At 38.3% G+C, this 25,686-nt stretch overlaps 2 protein-coding genes across 4 annotated transcripts in view; one reads left to right on the forward strand and one right to left on the reverse strand.

Annotated features, from left to right (window-relative positions):
- Positions 1 to 11,831: 11,831 nt before the first annotated feature.
- Positions 11,832 to 25,494, reverse strand: DEPDC4 (DEP domain containing 4). The gene is given in 10 exon segments (XM_059187535.1): positions 11,832 to 12,000; positions 12,222 to 12,266; positions 12,371 to 12,509; positions 13,816 to 13,977; positions 20,670 to 20,815; positions 21,194 to 21,210; positions 21,441 to 21,599; positions 22,096 to 22,109; positions 24,717 to 24,908; positions 25,056 to 25,494. Coding segments are annotated over 10 exon segments (1,482 nt in total).
- The window catches only part of SCYL2 (SCY1 like pseudokinase 2), a 59,428-nt gene continuing 58,805 nt past the window's right edge, over positions 25,064 to 25,686 (forward strand). For 2 of the 3 annotated variants that reach the window (XM_059186633.1, XM_059186635.1), the window contains exon 1: positions 25,064 to 25,202. The gene's annotated coding sequence lies outside the window, so the exon portion shown is untranslated. Of the gene's footprint in view, positions 25,203 to 25,468; positions 25,619 to 25,686 lie in introns of those variants that run through there. The other variant, XM_059186634.1, reaches the window with a different exon arrangement.

Here is a 25,686-nt window from a genome sequence, read left to right on the forward strand (position 1 = left end):
TCAAACACTTTTCTGTCTTGGTTTTGAAATTTTTAATTCAGTGGTATTTGACTTGGCATAGCAAACTGATCATGTTCACCTACTTCATGTCCCAACCCCTTTAACCATTTCTAGTGGAGAAGGGAAGAAAGTAAATGAGATCAGGGAGGAATATACAGGGAACACTTCAGTGCTATTTGTCATATATTATTTCTGAAGCCGGGTGGTGTGCACATGGGTGTTCACTTTAGTAGAATCTATACTGTGTGTGTGAAATAGTTCACACTATATTTTCATAGAAGAGTAATTACTTTAGTGACTGTAGGAAACACAAAGGGTGCTATTGTTGAACAAAAGTGGAGGAATTTGTAAAAGATGAAAAATAAATGAGATTATATTGTTGGAGAATCAAGAACAAAACCCATGTCCCAGATCAGGGCAGGAGAAAACTACTAAATACATAACAATTCCAGAGATATTTTAATCTTAGGACAAATACAGCGAATTGGAGATCATGGGCAAGCCGTTAAGAGAATGAATTGGAAACAGCTGAACCCTATGCTCTTTCTTGGAATTCAGGCTCAGCAGAAAGAACTGAAGTGCAAGGATTGGACAGGGAAAGAATCTAAAATAGTTTTATACCCACTAAAGACATCAAAGTAAAAAAAAAAAAATCTTAAAGAAAACAGCTGATTGTGGCACTGATCTCAGGCTAAAGATAAGAGCTCAGACATCATTAGAAAGAATTCTGACAGAGCAGTACCCTAGGGCACTTAGCAACATAGGTGCTTCTGCTGAGGAAAGACATCATAACTTGAACTTAGATTCAACAGCTAAACAGGAATTTTTAAAAGAGGGGGGAAAAGAAAGGACAACCAAACATTAAACATTTGAGGGATACTTAAAACACCACAAGAGGTACACCAAATCGAGCAACAAGAATGAATCCCTAAGGGAAGAAAACAAACTTAAAAGTAATAATCTCTCAAAGACTGAGGCAAATGCATCTATCACAACAGATTACTATAACAGATCCTAGAAATTAAAAAATAGGATTACTTATCCTTAAATGATGGGCTGAATAGTAGAATGGACACTACTAAAGACTAAAAAGAAGCTGAGGGAATTTTCCCACGATGTAACAATTGAGCAAGCACTAGGATGGCTGGGGCAAGAAGCTAGCCAATACTCACAATGTAGACTATGTTGTCTACCTGATACTAAGAGCCTTCTCTGTATAAAACACAAATATCCTCATTCCTGGAGACTATTGTGAGACATCCATCCATGTATTTCTTTCCTAAAGTTTCTAGTTCCCGGGTTTCCTGTAGTTTTCAAGTATCTGATCCTCTGGTCAAACTGTTAGCCACCCATATGTTCACGCAAATTGAGCAAGAAAGGCTGTTCTGGGTCCTGCTGCTGGGATCATTTTGCTGCCCTGCTGCAGGTTAGGCATGCACAGCAGCACGTCAGTGTCAGGGAGAAGTGCTATTTACGAGACTGGATTCAGGCTGGACAAGAAAATTCCATGAGCTCAGGCTTAGAGCACTTTTACTGCACACACTGTTTACCTTCCCTCACCCAACATCTGTGACCTTATGGAGGTTATCTAATACCAGAGAAAAAACTTCAAACCTGGTTTGCAAGTGGTTCCATGTGGCATGGCTCGTTCCAGCCAGAAACAGAGTGCTGGCACAGATCAATTATTGATGAATTACTGAATTCATCAATACTGAATAGTCAATAATGAATTACTATACTCCTGAATTGAATAAATCAGGCAACGAAAGAGTTGTCTAATATAATTGGCAGAGTCAAGTGACAAGAACTGGGGTTACAATGCTAACTTTTTAGATTTTTATGGTCAAAAGTCTTTCTCGCCCATAAGCAATTGCATACTTTTTAAATTTTTTTTTTATTTTTTTAAAGATTTTATTTATTTATTTGAGAGAGAGACAGTGAGAGAGAGCATGAGCGAGGAGAAGGTCAGAGGGAGAAGCAGACTCCCCACAGAGCTGGGAGCCCGATGCGGGACTCGATCCCGGGACTCCCGGGACTCCGGGATCATGACCCGAGCCGAAGGCAGTCGTCCAACCAACTCAACCACCCAGGCGTCCCAGCAATTGCATACTAAAAACACTTCCAAAAACACTTGTAGAGAGTACAGGGAAGAAAGAATGCCAGAGGAAAAGGTCTCAAGAATGCCTTTCAGTCTTGAACATTCTTTATGTATATAAGTTGTGAGAAGAGAAAAGTTTTGTATCAACATTTATTACTTTGAGTTAGAAATTATTTTTCTAAGAGGAGGGAGTAGGGGAGGGGGAGAGGGAGAGGGAGAGAATCCCAAGCAGGCTCCAGGTTCAGCAGTATGAAGCCCAATGTGGGCCTCCATCTCACAACACTGAGATCGTGACCCGAATCAAAACCAAGAGATGGATGCTTAACTGACTGAGCCACCCAGGCACCTCAAAAAAAAAAAAAAAAAAAAAAAAATCTTTCATTTACCTGGCTAGTACCTGAGAAAGTGCATAAGAAGTTTAAGCAGAATCCCAAGCACTAATGAATTAGGCTCTTAATTTTCATAGAAATTTACTGAATATTCTAACAGGAGGTAATGTTTTCGATGATTGGAGCTGGAGTTTATAGAGGGGGGGAAAACTTTATAAATCCTCTCTCAAAAAGGAAAAATATTTAATCTAAATACGAATAATAATACCCTTGGGAATTCTAAAGCAGGGTGACTGTAATTTGTGGAGCTGTCACTAGGTGGAGCGGAACTGTTGGGTTAGGAATTCATGCCTCAGAACCTCCAAAAACTATTCAGTAGAAGTCAACTTTTCTTCGTAAACAAGTTCAATTGAATAATAGTGTATTTGTTGGCCAAAATAAGCTTTATTGGAGAGTGTTATAAGAATTTTTCATTCACTTTATACAATAGTAAAATATTTCAAGCATTGCTGAACAACTAGTAATTCTACCAATTCTAAATTGGATTTCACCTAAATCTAGGGAGCTTACTTGCTAACATTTTCCCTTCTGAACTCCCTTCTGAAGTCAAGTATTAAATCAAGATCTTTGACACCAGAGCCCATATCCTGATGTTACCTGCCATACCACACACTTGCCTTTGTATCTTTGATATTTCTGGTCCAATCTTTGAAATACAAATCTATGCATGTACATTTTTACTCTAGAAATTAAAAAAAAAAAAAGGCTCAGAGGGAAGATGTTTCCTTAAGGTTGTATGTAATCCCCTCAGCAGCAGATACAAAGACATGGTCATATCCTTCATGCATTCCTCAAAGTTCTAGCCTTTCACAGTGATACTGAGCAATCCCCCAACCTGATTCTCCTAATAAGGAGACTCTCCCCTGCACCTCTTCCACTAAAGAATATTTGGCTGCATGTTTTCAGTGTTTTCCTGATCCCTTTAGAACTACCCTTTCAAGGGCGACTGGGTGGCTCAGTGGGTTAAAGTCTCTCTCTGCCTTTGGCTCAGGTCATGATCCCAGGGTCCTGGGGGTCAAGCCCTGTGGGGAGCCTGCTTCCTCCTTTCTCTCTGCCTGCTTCTCTGCCTACCTATGATCTTCATAAAAAAAAAAAAAAATCTTAGAATCACCCTTTCAGGTCTCCTACTGGAGATATATCAATGTCCTCCTCATCTCAAAACACCCACAGATTAGGGTAGTCATATCTTCTAGTATCATAAAATTATTTTACTTTGTTTTCTGTTTTGTTTTAAGTGGACAGGAACTCAGAATTCATCCAGCGAATACCTTTATTTTAGCATAATATCTGAACATTGAGAATAATAGCTTATTCATAAAGTAAAAGCAAAATTTTGAAAATAAATATACATCAATAAAGGCCTTTAGTATATTCTCTGAGGACAGAATCAATAGTGTTGATTCTCTAATTCGGTGGTTCTTAATGTGCCTAGATCATAATACCCTTTGAGAATCTGGTGATGCTGTGGATTACTTCCTAGAAAAACACCATAAGCACATACACACACAAAAAATTGCACATGATTTTAGAAAGTACATTGTATTTCAGCCCTCTGAAACCTTTTCACACTCTTAATTGAGAACTTTGACTCTAAGGATTCAATTTCAAGAAACTATCAGTTTTTGAACAACAAAAAAAGATGACATTACTTCAATATATATTTTTTCAAGTACTTATGATACATTCTTCTCTGATCAAAGCGCAAATTAAGACCACAAAAGAATGTATTGCTGTGTAACTTTCAACAAGGATTTAATCCGCAATGTATATGGCATTGAAAAAATGATGTCACAAAGTGACTTAACCAACTTAAAAAAAGAGAGAGAGGGAGAAGACAGGAGGGGAGGAGGAGAAAGGGAGGGGGGAGGGAGAGAAGAAGAAGAAGACCAGGAGGGAAGAAGAAACCCATGAAATACTCTCTGGGGTGATGAAGATTTAGAGAAGCCAAAATCATGGTTTTAGATATTAAAGAATTTTAGATTTGTGACTTTTAAAATATTCTACTTTAAAAAAATCTTACTCTGTTTACACAATTCACAGTAGCCTAAGAAAGTAACTTAACAATAATACATACAAAGGAAAGTGCATGCTTTCTTCAGAGAACAAATGAATTAAAATGTTCCTTTTCTGTGGGAAGAAAATTTTTTAACAGAATTAACTGTACCGGATCCACGATAATAGCACATTTAGTAAGTACTTTTAATGGCATGATTAAGTGAATCAGCATACATGAACTTAATTTGTATTCCTTTGTGAAGTTAAAAACTTTCTTAACTTTTTAAAGGTATACTCTCTCAGCAACTCTCAAATATGCAATACAGTATTACTAGCTATAATCATCATGCTGTATATTATATCTCCATGACTTATGTAAGTGGAAATGTGTACCTTTTGTCCACCTTCCTTAACATATTTTAAGGATAATCACACAATCTTCAGGCTACATTGTCTCTGAAGTCTAAGTATAGCAGTTTGAGAAAATCACCAGAGAATTGCTTGTATTTACAAATGGTAGTTTCTTGCCCCCCAGATGTGTTAATGTAAAGCTTCTGGAAGGTGTTTTGAAATTCCTTAAATAATTTCTCTTTTTTGTTGTTGTTTCAAAGACATGTTGAGGTTACTATTGATTTGAAGAGCCAGCTGGGGAAGACATTGAGCTGTCCTTTCCTTTTTTCTCCAAACTCCTTGTTAAGTGTTGGCAAAATGTCTAAAAGTCTTTAAAAAAAGTATTAAAAAAAAAGAAAATTTGAAAAAGCAAGTAAGAAAAAAAAAAAAAAGACAACAACCTGAAATGTATATATCCAAACTGGCCTCATGCTGGACTCATTTTTTTCCAGAATATGGTGGATGATATTACTTTTGCTCATATTTTCTTTGCCTCAGAGTAATAAAACTGCTTCTTTACAAAGCGCTCCCTAGCAAAACGGGTACTATCTTATTTTACATATATTATTCATTTGATCTTCAAAATGTCTCCATGAAGTAGGAGAAGCAAGGAACTCCTATCCTAGTTTCAAGACAAATACACAAGGGATTTAAGTGTTGTGGTTAATAAGTTGGAAGTATATGGGAGGAAAAAGTTTTCCTTGACCCTCTTAGGGTCTCAGGCTGGGTCTCAAAAGTAAAGTGTGTAAAGACAGATTAAGAGGAGAAAAGCATACAAATTAAGTTTTGTTTGCCACAGGAACCTCCATAAGGAAATGAAAACTCAAAGAAACAGTCCTCATACTATTATGCTAGGTTTGATGACCAGTAGACACTTGTAGAAGAATACGATAGGCTGAGTACCAGGTAATTGTAATAAACTGGGGAAAACTTAGCAAGGCCTGTTTGTTCTGACTCTTCTTGTGTCCCTTTGTTTTCAGAGGTAAAGAAGCTCCTTACCTTGAATGTAAGGAGGGCACCTCTAACAGGACTGCTTTATGGCTTTTATTTATTTATTTATTTTTAAAGATTTATTTATTTATTTGACTGACAGAGATCACTAGTAGGCAGAGAGGCAGGCAGAGAGAGAGGGGGAAGCAGGCTCCCCGCTGAGTGGAAAGCCTGATGTGGGGCTTGATCCCAGGACTCTGGGACCATGACCTGAGCTGAAGGCAGAGGCTTTAACCCACTGAGCCACCCAGATGGCCCTGTTTTATGGCTTTTATCAGGGAAGGCGAGTGATGAGCAAGGAGGGAGAAGGTCAGGGTGGCTTTCCTGCTCCTGCCATGTTTTCAGACTCTTTCAGCTTAAAGTATTCAATATGCCAAATGTCATATTTTGGGGTGGCATGTCATGAACCTCATCAGAGGCATGTTCAAAACACAAATAATTTTGTGAACACGAGCAGTGCTTTTTTCACTGTTCTGTGAGCTGTGTTAGCATGTCAACTAAGCGACTCCTGATGCTCATCTACAATTGAAGATGCCTTAGCCCCCACACATGAAAGACGTTCTTAATCAGAGTAACCTTTGAAATCCCGAAGGCCATCAATTTCAGGGTTTTTATCTATCGTCAATAAAATGGCTTTTACTTAAACACACCTATGGTGATACCCTGGAATTAAACTGTCTTTGAAAATTTAAACACCTGGACCCAACCTCTATCTAGAATCTACATCCTTCATATAACAATAGAGTAGTAGCTTCACATGAGTGCATACCCTGTGCCAAACTTATTGTACTTTTCCCTCATTAAGTCTTCAGTAACCTCAGGTCTAGGTGTGTAGGTATTATTAGTATCAGCCCTACCTTACTGACAAATAAATAAATAAAATATTAAAAAATTTTCAATTAAATTATATAATGATACAATCTGAATCTTATTCAATAAGGGATAAACTTCACAAAGAGACAAAAGAACGATGCTATTTAGGGGGAAATATTGAGATCATTTTTCACTTTCCAAATGCTTGCCGCACATAGCCCTGTGCAAGGACTCATATTCATTATCTTTCTTTAAAGCATGTTGTTGAATAGAAATAAATATTAAATGCCTGCAACTCCTCCACTTCTCTCAAAAGCCAAAAGTAATGAGAAATTGAATGTAAAAAGCTACAGTAGTAATGGCATCCGAATGAAGTTTAGTAAGATATGATTGAATTAATCCAAAAAGATTCCAGATGCTAAGTTCAGAATACTTTATTAGCGTTGTTGTTTAACTGCATCCAACAGACAGGATACATGTGGCAACATACCCTTTGCCGTATGCCCTGTGTTTAAAGAAAGGAATGAGAAAAAAATCTATTCGCTGAGAAGTTCCAAGTAAGTCAGGAAAATAAATTTATGTCCCACCGTATGAATGCTTTTTCTAAAAATTAGTAATGCCTTAGAAACTTTTTTTTAAGGAAAACAACATTACCTACTTTTCTAGTTGGCTAAGTAAATTAACTTCTCTCTAAAGCTTCAATTACCTCACCTATAAAATAGGATAGTAGTAATGCCTACAAAAAATATTGTATAGAAGAAATAATTTCATAAACCTATGTTAGTTTTCAGCACAGTGTCTGACACATAGTAGTGCTCAATATTAGTATCAAGTAATAGTAAATGTAATAATAGTATTTAATATCTAAATAATTATACAATTTAAATATTTGTAATATTTTAAAATTTATGATATTAGTATTGAGTATAAATGTTACATATTTAATTATTACCCAGTGGGGTAGATGCCATTCTTATTCCCATTTTGTAAATGAGGAAGATGAAGCACAAGGAGATTAAGCCACCTGCCTGGGTAATTTGGCCCCAGGACCCACAGTTAGATCTATTATGCTATTTTGCCTCTCACGTGACAATCTTAGGAAATTAATACTGAAAATATTTGATAGTTTAAAGAAAATCCAAACTAAAGAATGAGATCAATTGCCACAAGACATCGAGTGAAACAATTCATGGCATTTATTCAACTGGGAAGGTCAGGTTCCTCTATAAAACTAGGTCATTTCCTAGAAAAGAGAAGGAAAGGGGTGAGAGAGAATGACACATATGAGAAAGAATCTGAGACAGTCAGAAAAAGAGATGAGAGAGTGAGCAGAGGAGCAAGGAAACAGGCAGGTAGGTAATAGAAGGGGCGGTGAGACTTGGAAGCAGCACTGAGAGAGAAAATTTTCACCTTTTTAGATTAAAGGTAATCAGACAAAGAGCTTTCAAAAAGAACTACAGGGGGTACCTGGGTGGCTCAGTGGGTTAAAGCCCCTGGGCAGCTCAGTGGGTTAAGCCTCTGCTTTCAGCTTGGGTCATGATCCCTCGGTCCTGGGATCGAGCCCCACATTGGGCTCTCTGCTCTGCAGGGAGCCTGCTTCCCCCCACCCCTCTCTGCCTGCCTCTCTGCCTACTTGTGATCTCTGTCTGCCAAATAAATAAATAAAATCTTAAAAAAAAAAAAAAAAGAACTACAGAAGAACTTGCACTGGAGATAAAAAAAGTTACCTTCATATAACTATCTTTTATTATATATTTATTACACACTCTCCCTTGGTTCCTTTCCAACTTACTTGGCTATAATAGTCTCTTAATGATGACGAAGGAACAAATCTGAATCAATATCTGGTATGGCATCTGGATCTTCTCCACATAGAAACTTTCTTACAACCAGATCCAACATAAAACAGTTCTTGTGTTTTATCCAACATAAAAACAGGTATTGTCAAATATTTAATATGAATTTTTTTTCTAGCCAGGAATCCAACATAAGAAAAACCTCTCAAAATTTTTGACCAATGAGTAGAGGAAGAGGGTTGCAGATGGAGAGAGGGGGCGGGTAGCAGAAGGTCTCTGAATTATAGAGGGTATAAATACTTGAAACTTTTTTAGAATTCTTCATATTCTATTTTCTACTCTCATGTATGTACTTTAACTGAAACTAGGCTAACCAATCCTTAGTGTAATGCTCTCCTATAATAATGAAAATTTGTATTTCCATAAAAACACTGGTCTAAATAATCTTACATTGTAATTACATGGTCCATATATAAATGGTTGCTTTTCAATATTACAATTTTATTCTTTTAAAAATGATAAATATTCCTTTCCAGTTTGGGTTACACAAAAGTAATCCCAGATTACTATATGTATCTGGGGTAAATAATCCATCAGCTAATATTATTATGGAAGGCACCCCACGCAGCTCTTTTATCCTGGACCCTGGGATACATTTCCATTAGCTTCAAATGTACTGCCAATTTTCAGTCATGGAGCTGTCCCCATTAATTCGTTCTGTCGTTCAGTGAAAATTTAGTGAGTGATTGCTATGTTCCAGACACTGTTCTAGGTGATGAATAAACAAACCAAAATTCTGAAGTAAAAAAAGAAAAGAAAAGTTTCTGAACTCATGAAATTTATGTTCTCTTGGGAGAGAAGAACAATTTTTTAAAAATCAGCAAACACATAATATAATTTCAGGCATTTAATTAAGTGCCATTAAGAAAGCATAAAGCAGAGTAAGAGGTTAGAAGGAAGAAGATGGGTAGCTATCTTAGGGAAGCTTTCTGTGTTTCTGAGATGATAACATTTTAAACAGAGGCCTTCACAGATGTGAAGGAATAAGCCATAAGGTTTGGGAGGAAAATGTTCCAGACAGGCTTGTAGACAGTGTAGGTAAACCCTGTAACAGGGAAATGCTTAGACCCTATCATAAATAGCCAAATCTCAGCCTCCCTGAAATACTCTATCCCAGGTTTCCAGAAGCATCCCCTCATCCTTCATTTATTGAATCCTACCCCCTTGTCAAGTTCTTTTGTGGCTTGTTACAAAATTTGAATGAGTGAGTTTCTCTATGACACCGCTAGTTCTAACAGGACAGGGTAACTTTTCGGCCATAGGCAGAAAAGATAATTTACTTACCTAGAGGAGGAGGCAGGGTGAGAAAGAAGAATGTGCAGAAGTTAAGTGGTAAGGAAGGGGAGGGCAGGGGAGATGTTCATCGTAATTCCTACTTGGAATCTGGGGACTATTTTACAAGTAAATCATACACATGAATTTTGGTTTAGTGACTATAGAAGTAAAGATTTATGTAAACTTGGCCCCAAACTCCCTTTATTATTATTATTATTATTATTATTTTGATGAAAAACTAGGTACAGAATAACTGACTTAAGAAGAATATATTTCATTCTACATTCACAAATGGCGGTGGGGCACCCAGCTGGCTCGTCAGCAAAGCATGTGATTCTTGATTTCAGGGTCGTGAGTTCGAGCCCCACACTGGGCATAGCATTTACTTAAAACAAAACAACAAAATTCATAAATGGGGGACTGCTTCCATTATATATACTTAAAACCATCTTTTTCTCTGAAGTAATGAAAAAGAAGCTTCAGTTAAGGCTGACAGAACCGCTACAAAATTTGAGCAAATGTGTTTCTTGTGACATCAGAATTTTTTTAAAACAAGAAATTGAAGAAGGAACCATTCTTTGTAAAGGCTTTAAGAGAAATAATGCTAAAAATGCCACTTCCTGGTACTAAAATATAGAGTGAGGTTAAAAGACAATCTTTTTCTAAGATATTTCAAAATATATCAAGAATCTGACCCTATCTTACTAACTCTATTGCTACTCTTTTTCTTCGTCACCATATCTCTTGTCCAGATTAGTACAAGAGCCTTCAAAAAAGATGTTCCCACTTCCACCCTTGCCCCTGTACAACCCATTCTCAACACAAAAGACAGGATTATCAGGATGCCTGGGTGGCTCAGTGGGTTAAAGCCTCTGCTTTTGGCTCAAGTCATGGTCCCAGGGTCCTGGGATCGAGCCCTGCATTGGGCTCTCTGCACAGCGGGGAGCCTGCTTCCTCCTCTCTCTCTGCCTGCCTCTCTGCGTACTTGTGATCTCTGTCAAACAAGTAAATAAAATCTTAAAAAAAAAAAAAAAAGACGGGATTATCTTTATAAATGTCAGTCAAATCAGGCTACTGGTACTGTTCTCAAACCCTCCAGTGATTCCCCATTTTATTCCAAGCAGAAACAAAGTTTCTCCAATGGCTTACAATGGCCCCCAACTTCTCTGACTTTATCTCCTACTACTTTCCCCTCTGCTCACCACTTCTTACTGGTCCTCAGCATCCACGCATGCATCACCCCTAGGTCCTCTGCACTAGGAAGCATAATCTCTGGGTGTGGCGAGAGAAGTATTCTCCAGCTAGGCGAGAGAAGTATTCTCTCTGCCCAAGACCTCTATCCTACACAGACCTCACAGCCATTTCGCTGAATCTCTCTCCCCCTTCCAGGCTTTGCTCAACTCTTTCTTTTTTTTTAAGATTTTATTTATTTATTTGACAGACGGAGATCACAGAGAAGTTGGCAGAGAGAGAGGAGGAAGCAGGCTCCCTGCTGAGCAGAGAGCCCAATGCGGGGCTCGATTCCAGGACCCCAGGACCTGAGCTGAAGGCAGAGGCTTTAACCCACTGAGCCACCCAGGCGCCTCTCCACTCTTACTTTCTTAATGAGGCTAATCTTGGCTGCCTTAATACTGTAAGCTCCCACTCTCCCTCACTCTAGTACCCTAAATCCCCTTAACCAGCTCTTTTCCCTTTATATTGCAAGTATTCCATGTATTGCCTTCCATCAAACTATATGACTTGATGATTTATGTATATGATTTATATGATGTGTATTTTTTTATTGTCTGCTGTCCCTTGCTTGGATATAAACTCCTCAAGGGCCTGCATCATTGTGTTTTGTATGCTGATGTATTCTAACCGCTGTAACAGTGCCTGGCACTTAGTAATGCACCAGAAATGGGTTGAAGAAATGTATCAATATGCTTGTAAATATTGACATTGTTTTAAGTCTGCTTCTTCTTTTTAGTGGATATGGGGAGACAGCATCCCTTCAAACTTTGCACATTACACGTACTCAGTAAATTATTTATTAAGTGAATAATTTACCTTTTTGCTGGACACAAATAGTTTAGTAATAAATGTGCCCGGGCAAAATGCCAGAGATACCTTGAATAGCTCAGAGTGATACTCCAGTAAAAACCAGACTTCTTGTTCTGTCCATACTTTTTTTTTTTTTTTAAAAGATTTTATTTATTTGACAGAGAGAGAGAGACATCAAGAGAGGGAATACAAGCAGGGGGAGTGGGAGAGGGAGAAACAGGCTTCCCACTAAGCAGGGAGCCCCATGTGGGGCTCGATTCCAGGACCTTGGGATCATGACCTGAGCTGAAGACAGACGCTTAATGACTGAGCCACCCAGGCAACCCCTGTCACATACTTTTTCAATAATGATCTCATTTGCAAAACTGCTTTGATTTGACAAGAGTTTTCAGGATCACTGTTTTGTTATCATACTGTAAACAGAAAGATTAGCCTTAGCTTAAATGCTTTTTTTTTTTTTTTTTTTTTTTTTACAAAAGACCAGGAAATTGTTAAAACAGTTATTGAAAAATTTTCCCTGTTTTTGTAACTTGTGGGTGTTAGGTTCTGATACAAGAGTTATAAAGGTAAGTAGCCCTCATGATTCTTCTCTAACATTGCGCAGTAACAATCTTAGATACAGTTATGCTGTTTCAAGTGCTTCTATTCTTTTCCCATTTTCTGTAACATGGGTTACAAAAAAATGAAGATTGTAATACTTGGTAGTCAGTTATAAGGCTATGATGCTGTATTTGGTTTGTGGATTCTTTTTTACAGGAAGAAGGTTTTATGGTGAAATATTTCAAACACACGGGAAACTATTTTTATAATTCTACAGGGTGCCTGGGTGGCTTAGTCCGTTGAGGGACCAACTCTTGGTTTTGGCTCAGGTCATGATCTCATGGGTCATGGGATCAAGCCCCCTGCCCAACTCCAGCCAGACAAGAAGTCTGCTTGAGAGTCTTTCCCTCTTCCTCTCTCTTTCCCTCTCCCCAGCCACTCTCCCCCCTCCCCTTCCCTCTCCCCCCACACACTCGCTCTCTAATAAAAAATGAATAAATCTTTATAATTCTATATGGCAAGCATAATTACATCCATCATTATCAAATAACATTTTATTTTTAACAAGAAATTATATGGCTACCTACATAGCTAAAAAAGTGACATAATGTATGTCACTCAGTTTTTATTTTTGTAAAAGATCGCCAAAAGATCTGATGTAATACATCAGAAATTAATATTTCCAGATACCTCAGCTCTCTAATGCTATACTATATTAAAGTATGTTTCTTACAATGCCCCTGTGATATAGTTACCTTAGATCTAATGTCCTATACTATTAGTTACATTTGATAGTACAATTTACATGGCAGGTAACATTAGTGATGTGAAAAAAGACTTCATCAAGTACTTTGACACCACTGAAGAAAAATATTAAAATGTAATACTCAGTTTATTAAATGTTCTATTTTTTTTAAGTAAGCTCTATATCCAATGTAGGGCTTGAACTTACGACCTTGAGGTCAAGATTCATATGCATTACCGACTGAGCCAATCAGGTTCCCCATGAAACTTGTATCTTTAAAAATATTTTAGGGGTAACTGGGTGGTGCAGTCAGTTAAGGGTCTGACTCTTGATTTCAGGGTCATGAGACTGAGCATGTCGTCCCTCTTCCTCTGTTCCTTTCCGCACCCTTGCTCTCTCTCTTTATAAAATAAATAAATAAAATCTTTTAAAATATTATTATACAGGGGTGCCTGGGTGGCTCAGTGTGTTAAGCCACTGCCTTCAGTTCGGGTCATGGTCTCAGGGTCCTGGGATCGAGCCCCATGTCGGGCTCTCTGCTCAGCAGAGAGCCTGCTTCCCCCTCTGTCTCTGCCTGCCTCTCTGCCTACTTGTGATCTCTCTTTGTCAAATAAATTTTAAAAAATCTAAAAAATATATATTATTATACAAAAAAACTAAGATTTAAATATCTTCTTTTACCTAAAAGTTCAATAATTCCTGACTGAATATCAGAATACTCATCAGTTAATAGGCAATCTCTCTCTTGATTATAGTATTTTATTATGACATCAAAGAGTATCTTCTGCATACTCAGTCTAGTCTTTCCTTTTGGTACTAACTGCTGATTAATTGTAACTATAACTGGACAGGAAAGTATCCAGAGATTTAAATGATGCATTAATAAACCGGTTGTCAACCCCAGAGTTAAAAACAAAAACAAATAGTTAACATTTCCATTAACTACCTAAAAACTGATAAAATATAATTAAATCTAACTTATATTTAACCAAATCTAAAGAGACTAATTTTGAAAGACACAGTGAGAGAGGGAGAAGCAGGCCTCCTGCCAAACAGAGTGGGGCTTGATCCCAGGACTCTGGGATCATGGCCTGAGACGAAGGTAGATGCTTAATGACTGAGACATCCAGGCACACCTCATTTATATTTTTCTTAAGTAGGCTGCATGCCCAGCATGGAGCCAAACATGGGGCTTGAACTCATAACCCTGAGATCAAGAGTTGGCTGCTTAACTGACTGAACTACCCAGATGCTCCTGACCTAGCTTTGAAAGCCAACAATAGGTCAATTCCAAATATAAAAAACTGCTACTTAAGAGTTATTGTACAGATCTGAGAGAATATAAGATTACTAATTATAATTTTATTCAAGTGACACAGATAACTGTATTTCTCTCTTTTAAATTAAAATACAGTATTAGCTTAGTCTTAACTTGGGATTTTGGTCATTTCTTTTAAGAGTTAATGAAATTTTTCATTATCCTAATCATGAGATAATAATTAATGTATTGTTTTTCCTTTAAGTCAAACAAAATTATAAAAGTAGTAGCTATTGTAAATCTCTTGCAGAGCTCCCAACCTGGTAGCTTATGCATTAAATTTGGACCATAGCTATGGGTTGTTTGGTTACAAAGTATTTTGAATAAAATTAACTTGTATAAAAATGACAGATTTCTTGTAAAATTCTGGGTTTCAAGTTTCCCTGTAAAAAAATCACAAGATCTCATAAAACACTGGGCTTGAATTCAAATGCCTAACCACAGACAGTTGGTATGAATTATTGGATACTCTCTTTGGGTTGGCATGTCATTTCCAGTTAACCATAAACCCTACCACTCTGTTGTACCCCAAACAGTATGGCAGGGTCTCAGTTACCATTTTCTTGATACTATAGGTTTTGCTGTAGTTTTCCCAGCAGATATTTCTATCTCTGTGTTAAGTGGGAAAAGGAAAAATAGCCTGAGAGGGCCATACAATTCAAGCAAAACAATGGTGTATGTATCTTTACATGATCGATAATTAAGTACTCCCTTGATCTCTGATCTGTCTGTCTCCTAAAGGCATCTCACTTTGCTACCTTTGAGTTAATGACCAAAAAGAAATCAAATTAGCAGTCTTTTAGTGAAGACTTGGTATCATAAATAGCCTCTAATCAATTAGTCCACATTTGTTAGTACTAATCTTTTGGCATGGCACTGAACAGGTGTTAGAGAAAATACATAAAAACTAGTGGACTTTCAGCAGCCATGCCCTAAATAAGGAGGCTGACATAGCCACATATGAAATGGGCAAAGGCAAATTTTATAAAATCACTGAGAAATACAAGTAGATATATTATAAATAAGCCCAAAACTGGAAAAAAAGAGTATTCTGCAGCAGCATCAAGGCAGAACATTAACTTATTCAACAAATATTTATTGAGATCTAGTTTGTTCTTGGCACTGTTCTTGGTGCCAAATATATAATGGTAACCCAAACAGGCAAAAATCCTTGCCTTAACAGAGCTTATATTCTAGGGGAGGTGGATGGGAGACAATAAACAGAGAAACAAACAAACAAGAAGTGAAATATGTAGTGTGTTTGTTAGTGATTAAGTTTTATGGAAAGAAACTGAGCAGAGAAGAAGAGAAGCAGTGCAAGATGTGTTAGTATTGCAATTTTAATCCTTTTTCATTTATCTGAGAGTGCACGCGCTCGAGAGAGGAAGAGAACATGAGCAGGAGAAGGGACAGAGGGAGAGGGAGAAGCAGATTCCCCAGTAAAGAGGGAGTCTGATGTGGGACTCAATGCCAGGACCCTGAGATCATGACCTGAGCTGAAGGCAGACGTTTAACCAACTGAGCCACCCAAGTGCTCCAGTATTATAATCTATCCTGTTTAGGATAGATTATATACACATATACATATGTGCATATATATATATATATATATATATATATATATATATATGATGTATATATAAAAAGAAAATATTCAGTGAGGAACTGTACTTGGCGTCATTTATTCATTAAATGTCTACACCTGCCAACAGCTAGGTGCTGTGCCCTTCAATGGGGATACAATGATGAACAAGAAAAGGACTGTTCCTATGTACTTCACACTCTAGTGGGAATAAAGACAAGTAAACAGGCAATTTCATTTAGTGTGCAAATGTTTTGGTAGCAGGAGTACAGTGTGTTCAGTAGGATGCAAACTTTGTTTTTACTGAGGAAACCTTTGTCCAAACATATTCAAGTAAGTCAAGTAAAACATATTAACAATGGAGTTGCTCTAGCTGGTATCGACATTTCTGAGACCTACCCCACAGAAATGAGGGAGAGGTTGTATTCTGCACCCTAACATTTTTAAAACAATACACACATATATTTTTGAAATATTAGTAGAGATATTAGTAAAAAACCAAATAACTGTAAAAAGCAAACAAGTCTCAGCAAAGGTGCACCTTAACTCTTCCTGTTAAACAAATGCAAATTTGCAATGAAGCCTGCAGTGATCACGCTGCTTTACCACTGCTAGGAGAGTTCTCAACACAAGTGAAGTAGTTTTTTAATTATTTGGAAATTAAGAAATGGCTTTTCTCAAAAATAGAGGAACTAATATTTCTATTTCTTGGATGAAATTTATATAGGTGTGCTGCCAATTGCACACCTTTAACCAGCCTTTTTTTTTTTTTTAACCAGCCTTTTTTTTTTTTTTTTTTTTTTTGGTATGTTCTATACTCAACATGGAGCTTGAACTTACAAACCCAAGATCAAAAGATTTATTTATTTATTTAGGTTTTTTATTTATTCATTTGCGAGGGGGAGTGAGGACAGGAGCAGAGGCGGGGCGGGGGGAAGGTCAAAGGGAGAGAGAAGCAGACTTCCCACTCAGCAGGGTACACAATTGGGGAAGGGGGGGCTCTATCCAAAGACCCCAGGATCATGACCTGAGCTGAAGGCAGATGCTTAACCAACTGAACCACCCAGAGGCCCCAAGAATCACATATTCTCATCAACAATAGCCAGATTATGGAGAAAGCCCAAATGTACATGGACCAATGAATGGATAAAGAAGAGGTGGTATACATACGTAATGGAATAGTACTCAGCCATCAAAAGAATGAAATCTTGCCATTTGCAACAGTGTGGATGGAGCTAAAAGTACTATGCTAAGTGAGATGAGTCAGAGAAAGACATATACCATATGGTTTCACTCATATGTGAAATTTAAGAAACAAAACAGATGAACATGAGGGAAAGAAAAAAGAGAGAGAGGTAAATCATAAGAGAGATTCTTAACTACAGAGAACAAACTGAGGATTCCTGGAGGGAAGGTGGGTGGGGTATGGGCTAAATGTGTGATGGATGTTAAGGAGGGCACTTGTTGTGAGCACTGGGTGTTATATGTAAGTGTTGAAACACCAAATTCTTCTCTGAAACTAATATACTACATGTTAACTAATTAGAATTTAAATAAAAACTTGGAACATTAAAAAAAAAATAGGGTCACGTGCTCTACCAGCTGAGCCAGCCTGAACCTCTAACCAGCCGTGTTTTGTCAAAGAGAAAGTGGCTTAAATTGTCTTGTTGGCCAGCTAATTATTTAATTTTATAAAATCAGCTAGTGCCTGTATTGTTTTATTCCTAATTTTATGTCTGTTAATATATCTGCTGGGGTTGTTTTATGCTAGAAGATCATGAAAAAAATCAGATTTCAGTGGATAACAACAGAAAAAAACCATTCATGCCTGATTTGTTAGCAATGGGAGAAACTTCCAAATGTACTTTCTCCAGAAAATTTTGGTTTGGACATTTTTCTTCTAAGCAAGTGAATTTTTTTTGCACTAAATACGTGAGCAATCAGTGAATTTTCAAGTTCTCTTTTGCAAACCTTTTTACAGAGACAAAAACCGGAAAACCCCTCAAACTGCTAGATTTAAAAGGCTTTTGAAGATAAAAGAGATTTCTTAGTAACCTATGAAAAACTCCATTGAAAACTATGCTTTTGTTAGAAAGAACAACTAAAATAATTTTTGTGTTTCTCTGTTCTGAAGGCTGACACATTCACTTGGAGCAAAGAGCAATCATACACCAAATACATTTCAATCGTTCTCATGTCATAAGTTAACAACACTTTGCTGCAACAATAATGATAAAACACTGATAAAAGTATGGAAATCTATGTCTGAATCTGAGGCCATTCATTAAATGTGGAAACTTGGCAAATTATCTAGTTTCTCTAAGACTGTTCCCTTATCTATAAAATTATCAGTCTAAACTAAAGCAGGGGTTCCCAGACTTAGATGATTTTTGTTTTAACATAAAAACTCTCTTTTTTCTTTTTACAAAGCTTAATAGTTTATTCTTTTGTGACTTAATGTTTAAAATTTCTGGCTAAATGCAGTAGTATTTAATCTGTATATATTCTTCTTAATTTCATCTAACATTTTCTGTTAATTCTATTACCCGTAAGAGAGTATAAAAAACTTATGTACCATTTAAAGTATTTTGTGGGGGGCACTGGGTGGCTCAGTTGGTTGAGCGTCTGACTCTTGGTTTTGGCTCAGGTTGTGACCTCAGAAAAAACCCATTATGGGATTTGAGTGGGCTCTGTACTTAGTGCCAAATCTGCTTGAGATTCTCTCCCTTTCCACCTGCCCTTCCCACCACTTGTTCTCTTTTTCTATTTATTTTAAAATAAATAAAACCTTAATAAAAAAAAATAAGATGTTTGGGAAATAAGATATCAGGGAGGGGAGAGATCTAGAACCCCATTCTCTTCTGTAGGAAATTAATAGATGTATCTAAAACAAAAGATCATGAGATGGCATTATAAGCATGCTATTTAGATATAAGAGATACAAGTTGTAGATGGATGTCTCTGGGGAGGAGGAAATGAGTGAGAGGAGAAGGGTAGGGAACTACTAATTTTTGTTAATAAAACATGTAGGACTATTTGAATGTTTCACATTCAATAACAACATTTTAAAAGTACATCAGAATGCCAGCTTTCCTTTCCTACTATGTTTTATGTATTTATTTATCCTTCTGAGTCTCAGTTTCCTCAAGTATAAAATGGAAATTTTAATCCTTACTTTAGAGGCCTATTGTTAATCATACATACAAAATGCATAACAGATTGCTTAGCAAGGGAAAGACCCGATAATTGGAAACTATTTTTTTTTTAAAGATTTTATTTATTTGACAGACAGAGATCATAAGTTGGCAGAGAGGCAGGCAGAGAGAGAGAAAGGGAAGCAGGCTCCCTGCCGAGCAAAGAGCCTGATATGGGGCTCGATCCCAGGACTCTGGGATCATGACCCGAGCTGAAGGCAGAGACTTTAACCCACTGAGCCACCCAGGCGCCCCGGAAACTATTTTTTAATTGACATATTTACTGATAAATTATAGCCATCTTTAGTTAGGAATTTCTAGAGATACCCTACATCTTAAAGGGGAAATGATGGGACAACTTGTTTTTCATGCGTAGTAGGTAAGAATCACTTTTGCTTGGCTCCTCTTCCTCTGAGTGTCCATTAGTCTTCCTCAGAGTTCTCTTTTAGTCCCACTCCTCTTTTATTGCCCCCGTTTTGGGCACCTTGTCTTTCCCTTATGACACTTCTCTTAATTATTGTTATATTTTGCTCCTCCACGGTGCAAATCATTCTCATCTTGCTTCTGTAATGATTTGACCAAATGCAATAAAAGATGTAACCATTAATGAATTACGTATGCATTCCTCTTAACTGCCTTGGGTATGGGGCTCTTCTTTCCACCTTTAGTGGCAACATAAGGAGAAAACCACAAGTAGATGAAGTAAATAAAGTGTAGCAACAGGTTGCTTAGTTTGTCCTGAAAGGTAAAGAGTGGGGAGATGTTTGGGAAGGGTTTATACAATGGAAAAAGGATATGCTTATAGAAGATGGTCTTGGATTATACATAATGAGGACTGGTAGTGAGTCTACATGTCTTTTTTCTGGTAGTATGGATTCAACACTTCAGTTAATCATAGTCATTGTAAAGAAATAAATGTTACTGAATCTATGTTGGCTCCCCTGTCTTGTCTAATTCCTATGTAGAAGGAAACTCTAATAAAGGAGTAGAGAATCAATACACCAAACACACTACTTTTATCATATTTGAAAAGTCAATTCTTGGAGACAGTAATGTTGGTTACCAGCAGTTATGAGGAAGGGAAAAATGAATAGGTGAAGCAGAGAGGAATTTTAGGGCAATGAAACCATTCTGTGTGATTCTATAATGGTGGATACATGTCATTACACATTTGTAATATATAATATATAACACAAAGAGTGAACACTAATGTAAACTATAGGGTTTGGATGATAATGATGTATCAAAATAGGTTCACAGATTGTAACAAATATATCACTTTGGTACAGGATGTTGATACCTATGGGGGCAGGGGATACATGGGGATTCTATTTTCCACTCAATTTTTTGGTGAACCTAAAACTGTTCTAAAAAATAAGGTAATTAAAAAATCAGCTCTTCCTTACAAAGTTCAGGAAAAAATAATGAAAACTGAAATTACCTTTTTTTGAAAGTGAAAGAACAGTTTTGTCAAATATGATATTTGAAGGTAAAGCCATATTCCCACTCATTGTATGAATAAGTCCCTTTATTCTTTCCTCACCAATCTCTTGTGTTAGAGGATTTGAAATCATTTCATTTCCCGGTCTGTTAAGAAAGAATATGTGGACTTTTCTATTCATTTCTATTCTCTATTCTATTCTATATATTATATGTGGGATCAGAATTTCAAATATACATTTTAACTTATTAAAACTTATTTAGACACTCCCTATTTCCACAATGGATTTCAGGGAGCTTACAATAAAAAACCGCCAGTAATAAATTTGTTAGATAATAGAATGTCACCAAGAGAGGACAAATTAGGATTGTAAATAAATAAAATATACTAATTCTAAAGTTAACATGATTACTATAATGTAATAGAAATTTTTTACTCTTAGTTTCCAGATAATCTTGGCTCTTTTTACTTTGGCTAAGTCACTTTTCAAAATTATAAAGCTTATAACTCATCAAAGAAGATACAAAATTTCCTTGTAATTCTGAAAAAAAAAATGTGGTAATGTCTTCCATAGCGGTTTTAGAGCAAACACAGACATGGATTAATTTTCACATGGCTTTTTTTTTAATTGGCTTCTGAATAAATCTGAAAGCATGATGTTTAAGCTGAGCTCATCAAAGTCAGTTCTGTCCGAGTCTAAGCACAATATATTACAGTATATTGGCTGATACTAAACTTAAAGATTCCTTCACTTTTATTTCATCAGTTAACCCATTCGCAGAATCCTTTTCTTCTTTTGCAAAAAATATAAGATGATTTATTGCCTAGAGATCTGTAGAGACTACTGTTTGAATTTTCAAATTCTAATTCCTTTTCATTTTTCAATAGCTTCATTCCTACTGGTTCAAATACTTTATGATTCATTAGAATGTGCAAAGACAAACTCCTTTAAGAAGAGAGGTGTCATTCAATGGAATACTATGCAGCCATCAAAAGAAATGAAATCTTGCCATTTGCGACAACATGGATGGAACTAGAGCGTATCATGCTTAGTGAAATAAGTCAAGCAGAGAAAGACAACTATCATATGATCTCCCTGATATGAGGAAGTGGTGATGCAATATGGGGGCTTAAGTGGGTAGGAGAAGAATCAATGAAACAAGATGGGATTGGGAGGGAGACAAACCATAAGTGACTCTTAATCTCACAAAACAAACTGAGGGTTGCTGGGGGGAGGGGGTTTGGGAGAAGGGGGTGGGATTATGGACAGTGGGGAGGGTATGTGCTTTGGTGAGTGCTGTGAAGTGTGTAAACCTGGTGATTCACAGACCTGTACCCCTGGGAATAAAAATATATGTTTATAAAAAATAAAAAAAATTTAAAAAAAAAAAGAAGAGAGGTGTCATTACACTACTTAGGCACATATTTTGCATAAGATGACTTAATACTACATCAACAGGAACAAAACCAGTAAAACAGTGTTTGTATGTTCATAAATGATGTCTCCTTTTCATTTCCACCTGTGTCTGATGGGAGTGAATAATACCATCCCATAGCTGAGTAGATTGAAAAGGACTAGAGCATCCTGAAAAGAAAAAAAATTAAACATGTTTCTTACAAATTTAGAATACTCAAAAATATGTAGGCTTCCCAGTTTTGACAACCTTATGCTTTTATAGGGCATATCTGCTGCCGGCACCTCTTTTCTTTTCCTCCCATCTTATGTAAACCATAATCTATTTACTAAGACTGCACCATGTCTGCCAATAAAAAACAGAGTAAACCCAGGAACTTGCTTCACTGGTATGGAATATATTATTGTGTGAATTTATAGACCCTTAAGTGTTTCATGATTAACTGCTAGCTACACTTAGAATATTATTTTAGGGCATATTTAAAGAATTGCACACACACATTAGAATCCTGATTATTAGAGTTGTGGCTTCATGATGCTCTTTGCTTTTTCTTTCTTCATTTTGCCTCTCTTGACCAATGGCAAGCTCTTCATGAAAGAGATCTAGGCCAAGAAGCTGGACAAAATGAATTAATTTATCTGCCAGTTGTTCTGTAAAAAATTTTCTTTTGAGGAATAATAAAAACCTGAAAACAATAAACCTGGGTTATATTTATATAGATTATGTCATAGCTTTCTGTGGAATATTAAACAGCTAATTTGGAAGAATGAAATTTAGAGTGTGGAAGGATTTCATTAGGTAGGAAAAACAAAACAAAAATGAAAGCAAGTGGAAAATGTGTGTACCATCATCTTAGTTACATGAAAATGAATTCCTGAATTACACACAAATATATGTAAATAAATAGAAAGGTCTCGGGCACCTGGGTGGCTCAGTGGGTTAAACTGCTGCCTTCGGCTCAGGTCATGATCTCAGGGTCCTGGGATGGAGTCCTGCATCGGGCTCTCTGCTCAGCAGGGGGACTGCTTCCCTTCCTCTCTCTCTGCCTCCCTCTCTGTCAAATAAATAAATAATTAAATAAAAAATAAAAATAAATAAATAGAAAGGTCTAGAAGACTAACCTTCAAGCAATTAAACTTTGTGTTCACTTTTTATATATATTTGTGAACTTTTAAATAATATACATACATACATTTTTCAATTAATTGGAGACAGTAAAATTTTTTCATTGAGATATATATAATTCACATATCACAAATCTACCTTTGTTTTTTAGATTATTTCTTTTAAAGATTTTATTTATTTGAGAGAGAGAGAGAGAGGGAGAGGGAGTGAGAGAGCATGGGCAGTGGGGAGAGAGAGAAGCAGGCTCCCGCAGAGCAAGGAGCCCAAATGGGGCTGGATCCCAGGGCCCTAAGGTCATGAGTGAGCTGAAGGCAACTGCTTAACCAATTGAGCCACCATGAGATCCCTATTTTTAAATTATTATCATTATTATTATTTATTTATTTATTTTTAAAAATATTTTATTTATTTATTTGTCAGAGAGAGAGGAGCGAGAGTGAGCACAGGCAGAGTGGCAGGCAGAGGCAGAGGGAGAAGCAGGCTCTCTGCCAAGTAAGGAGCCTGATGTGGGACCCGATCTCAAGATGCTGGGATCATGACCTGAGCTGAAGGCAGCTGCTTAACCAACTGAGCCACCCAGGTGTCCCTAAATTATTATTATTTTTTAGTAGGCTTTATGCCCAAGGTGGGGCGTGAATTCACGACCCCATGATCAAGAGTTACCTGCTCTGACAACCAGTCACCCTGGAATTCACCCTTTTAAAATGTAGAATTCAATGGTTTTTTAGTACATTCACAAAGTTGTGCAACCATCACTATTATTTAATTTCAGATCATTTCATCACTTCAAAAAGAAAGCCATACATAACAGGATGCCCAATTTTCCATAATAGTCTGTGTTTATGACAAAATGACAGAAATAAAAGCCCCATCACCTTCAAATGTCTTCTGTAACAGAAACTGTCCATCTGTTTATCCTTGAAATAGTAGCCCAATACCCTGTGGGTACTGTGGAGACAGGAGTAAGGGGTAGAGGGTCAGGAGTGAAAAGCGAGGAATTGACTGATGAAGAAGTGATGGGCGACTAGGTAAGAGGGTAGGGCGGAGTGGGGTGGAAAAAGCTATGATGGGTGCAGACAAGGGTCGACCATCTGTCTCTCTAACCTTCATCATTAAACAAGCAGGCTGGGTTAAGGACATAGTTCTCATGCTTGCCACCTTGTACTTTAACCCTTGTTGTTCTGAGTAAAGCCCGAGGGACCTGTAGCAGCGTTGGCGTCCTCTGGGCACTTACTAGAAATGCAGAGTATCAGAACCTATTCCTGAATCCAAACTGCATTTTAACAAAGTCTTCCGATGATTCGTGTGCATATTCGTGTTTGTGAAGCACTGCTTCCCGGGACACCCCAGGGAGAGTAGCTCGAGAAAAAGCATAGTGACTCTTCACCCAGGACCAGAGAGGACAGGTGGACGGGGAAACGGACGGCCCTCAGGAGTCAGGTCCAAACCACCCGCTCCTCTCAGCGGCCCTTCCCTTCAGTACGCATTTGGTTACGATCTACAGGGCTCTCTGTCCTCCTTTTCCGACAGAAGGTACCGCTAGGGCTCACGAAACTCCGCCCGCTCGGTCATGGCCCGGGAACCCCGCTCCAGCTGACAAGACTACGGAACCGCAGGGTCGAAAGAACCGCCACTCGCTCGCGCTCCGGCTCCTCCCCCGGCTTGTAACCCCGCCCCTGAGTACCGGGTTGGGGCGGGGCTTATAGTCCCTGGGTTCCGCCCCTTCCCAATCTGTCGGAAGTGACGTCATGCCCTGGCCGGCCGGTCTTTCGGTCTTCTTCCCCCTCCCGTACTCTTCTTCCCCAGTCCCTCCCCTCCCCTCCCCCTTCCCTCCTCCGGCTTCAGCCTTTGAGGCCGCACGGGTGGAGGAGGCTATGGAGTAAGCCGGCGGCCGCGGCCACACTCTGAGGCTGAACAGGAGCCGCCAGGAAGCGTTTGGGGGGGCGGGGGAAACGAGCCCCAGCACCGCCCCTCCGGGGAAAGAGGGGAAGAGGTGAGTGACCGCCCACGGGCAGCGGGCGATCTCCTTCACCTGCCACACTCCCTCCTGGGCTCTTAAGGCTAGCGAGGAGGGAATAGGGAAGGACCCGCGCCCAGGGTAGGCCTTCCCAAGGCCCTAGAGCTGGTGACTGTTGCCTGGTGACGGGCCTGCGGGGTGCGGGCCGGGACGGTGGGCGCCCTCGCCGAGCCGGGCTGGGGGAGCGGCGAGGTCCGGGGAGCAGATCCGAGAGGCCCGAGTCCCCCGAACAGGCCTGGAGGCGACGGGAGACCAGGGCCGGAGTCATCTGCGGGAGGAGAGCCCCTCTCTCAGGCCTGGAGCTCGGGTTTCCGCGGTGGCGATCTTGGTTCCCTTTTGGGAAATTGGACACTACTCCGCGCCTGGGTGAAACAGCTCCAGTCAGTTCTGAGGTCTGCACCTGATTACCTGGGTTACCGAACGGCGAGCGCCCTACCGCCAGGCGTCCTTTTCAGACAGT

The sequence above is a fragment of the Mustela lutreola genome, chromosome 8 (assembly GCF_030435805.1).
Source record: "Mustela lutreola isolate mMusLut2 chromosome 8, mMusLut2.pri, whole genome shotgun sequence".
Lineage (NCBI taxonomy): Eukaryota > Metazoa > Chordata > Mammalia > Carnivora > Mustelidae > Mustela > Mustela lutreola.